This window comes from Orycteropus afer, unplaced genomic scaffold (assembly GCF_000298275.1).
Source record: "Orycteropus afer afer isolate SDZICR_OR568_19922 unplaced genomic scaffold, OryAfe1.0 scaffold00093, whole genome shotgun sequence".
NCBI lineage: Eukaryota > Metazoa > Chordata > Mammalia > Tubulidentata > Orycteropodidae > Orycteropus > Orycteropus afer.
Genome location: NW_006921680.1, coordinates 4,566,506 through 4,569,320, shown reverse-complemented (window position 1 = coordinate 4,569,320; position 2,815 = coordinate 4,566,506). Strand labels below are relative to the sequence as shown.

Sequence of the window (2,815 nt, the reverse complement as noted above, 5' to 3'; positions counted from 1 at the left end):
GTGCCGTCGAGTCAAACCCGACTCATAGCGACCCCTCCTTGGGTTTCCGAGGCAGTATCACTACGGAAGTAGGATTGCCCAACCTTCCTTCCTTCTTTGCAGTAACTTCATGTCACTGAGAATATTACTGAAGCTATTTAAAAAGGATGAGATTCAATATACTGACTGAAAGACAAGACGGTACAGATGTGCTATTATCTACAGATCTGTGAAAATTTTCCAAACATGACCTATAAACACATTATTTTAGTTCTGATTCCCTGATATAACAGTTCAAATACAAAAAATTACATTGTGGTATTTAAAGAGATTAATATTCACTAAAGTCAAGTCTAAATCACCCAAGCAAAGATTAAATTTAAACTGCTAGAGTGCATGAGTACAAGTAGTCTCCTTCACCTCGCCCACTCCATCCTCACCCCAGCCTAGGAAAGACATCTCTTACATATATAGAGAGGAAAAGAAAAATTCCCAAAATAATTCATAATAGAATTGTTTTAATCTCTAAATGATATAATGACATATTAGAAAACCAGATATTTCTTGAGTGGAGTAGGGAAGAAAAATACTTTTCGCATTTTAATTATTCAATATAATAAGTTGAATGCCATCAATTAACTAGTATACTTGAGAGTATACTAGATAGATAACACTGTCCAAAGTATTTCTCCATGAGAAGTAGAAAACAGAAAACTTTCTCTACTTTTAATATGACAAAACAGGCAACTTATTTACCTCAATGTTTTCATTTGCAAGGTATAACACTCCCAAGTTGGTCCATGCAACAGCATTCTAAGCAACAAATTAAAAAAAAAAAAAAAATTTAGGACCATTGTCCATTTAAGTCTCAAAAAATTAGTAACACTAAATTTCAAAGTTCTTTCTCATAGGTAGGCATATAGAACACTCACAATCTGTTCCGACTGAATTGACTTGATGAAACAGTGCTGAGCAAGGGCATAATTTCCAATACCTGAAAAATACAGATTTTGATTAAATTAGACTTTATCACCTGAAACAACTACTAAAAATATTGAAATAAGTAATACTCAGTTCTCACCACTGTAACAAGCAACCACACCAAGTGCATTCCAGTATAAGTGGTTATTACTGTCCAGTCTCACTGCTTTTTTCAGACACTGAAAAGAAGTTAGATTAGTTTTTATTTCTTGAAATATCACTTTCCCATGGGGTCACCAAGAATCAGAATGAACTCAATAGCAACTAATGCCAACATCAAGATAAATAGGGTTTTATGGAAAATGCTATAATATTTTAATGTATCAAAAATATCTTTCAGGAAAGCACTTTGTTTTTTTAAAAATTTATTTAAAAAATTTCTTAAAACCGTACATGTAAAGATTTCTCCAGCAACTCTTTAAGATCATTCATATTGCTGCCTGTTTCAGCTAAATACTGTGCTTGATGATAATAATTAATTCCAAGATCACACCATGTATTAGATGTAGACATCAGTTTTAATGCACGACCATAACACCTACAGAAACATAAAAGTGAAAGTTATGTTTTGTTATAATGTTCTCATTTAATTTGAGTGTTGGTTATTAACTGGCAATATTTATAATTACCTTCCTCCAAGATGAAGGAGCTCATCTTTCTTCAATACCTGTTTTCCTTCTTTCTGACCTAGAAGGACTCCTAAAACATTAACATTCACTTTAGATGGTGAGACAGCATACAGACTGGTGCAAGCATCCCCAACTAGCTTCCAAAGGCAAGACACATCAGCTTGATGCTGCAGAGCCCTAAATGGAAACAATGGGATTCTTCTAAATTATTTTACAAGCAGAGAGGTTACCTCCCTTATTACTCCTTAAAATTAAAAAAGAAATACTGTACATACAATCCTGGTTAAGAACTACTTCTTTAGTTAAGAGCAATAAATGCTTTACTAACCTCCTTCTAACTGAATCATACCATATGACCTCCCTTATAGAAAGATATGAAGAAAGAAGGAAGGAGAGAAGGTAGGATGGAAGCAGGAGTTGATTGTTTTAAGTTAAATGCCAGAAATGTTCTGAAACTTTCTTTGGTATCCTTCATCACTTTTGTAAGAATTCATAGAAATCACATAATTAAACCAATAAATTTTCCAGGGCAATTTACTTTCAATATTGACTTCAAAAAAAAAAAAAAAATTTCCTCCTTTTCTTCATTTGTATACATGCTTGTTTTAATAATGACCAATGCAATAAAGTTGGTGACTCTCCAACAATTGGTTACTGTGAACTCTAGTTTTTGCTTTCACAGAACTTCCTCAAATAAAAAAGACAAATAAATATATAAAATTTATCAAAATACATTTGGTAACCCAAAGAATTTTTATTCCCTAAAACAAAGGATATGAAAGATGAAAATGGGAAAATCCATATTTATTGAAGCAAGTAAGAGCTGACTGAATGGGTGAGCTCAAAAAGTAAATAGAAATATTAAATACCCTGATAGAACACTTCTTTTTAGGATAAGAAAACCTAAACATTTCTCTTCATTTTTCTTTTCTTGAGATTTTACAAATAAAATACAGAAATTTCATTTAAGCCAAGTCTAGGCAATCAGCAATAACAAACAGCTATGTCACTGGCAGATGGACAAACAGATGGAACATTTTTCATAGCTTTCTGCTCCTGGAGTCCAGCCAAAATCATGTTCCAATGTCTTACAGAGGAATAAGATAATTATTGCGGTCATGCCAGAAAGTCTACTGTGAGTATCAGGGGAAGGGACAACGCTATTTGGAGTTTCTTTGCTTGAATATCTTAGCAAAATTTCTTTTTTTTTTTTTTTATTAGGATTT

The 2,815-nt window shown here is 32.7% G+C and overlaps 1 protein-coding gene across 1 annotated transcript in view; it reads right to left on the bottom strand.

Moving 5' to 3' along the window:
- The window catches only part of TTC37 (tetratricopeptide repeat domain 37), a 184,335-nt gene that overhangs the window by 92,404 nt on the left and 89,116 nt on the right, over nt 1-2,815 (bottom strand). The window contains exons 18-22 of the mRNA XM_007942549.1: nt 1,590-1,766; nt 1,354-1,498; nt 1,061-1,139; nt 912-973; nt 736-792 (exon numbers count right to left, since the gene is read on the bottom strand). Coding sequence (XP_007940740.1) covers nt 736-792; nt 912-973; nt 1,061-1,139; nt 1,354-1,498; nt 1,590-1,766 — 520 coding nt within the window. The remainder of the gene's footprint in view (nt 1-735; nt 793-911; nt 974-1,060; nt 1,140-1,353; nt 1,499-1,589; nt 1,767-2,815) is intronic.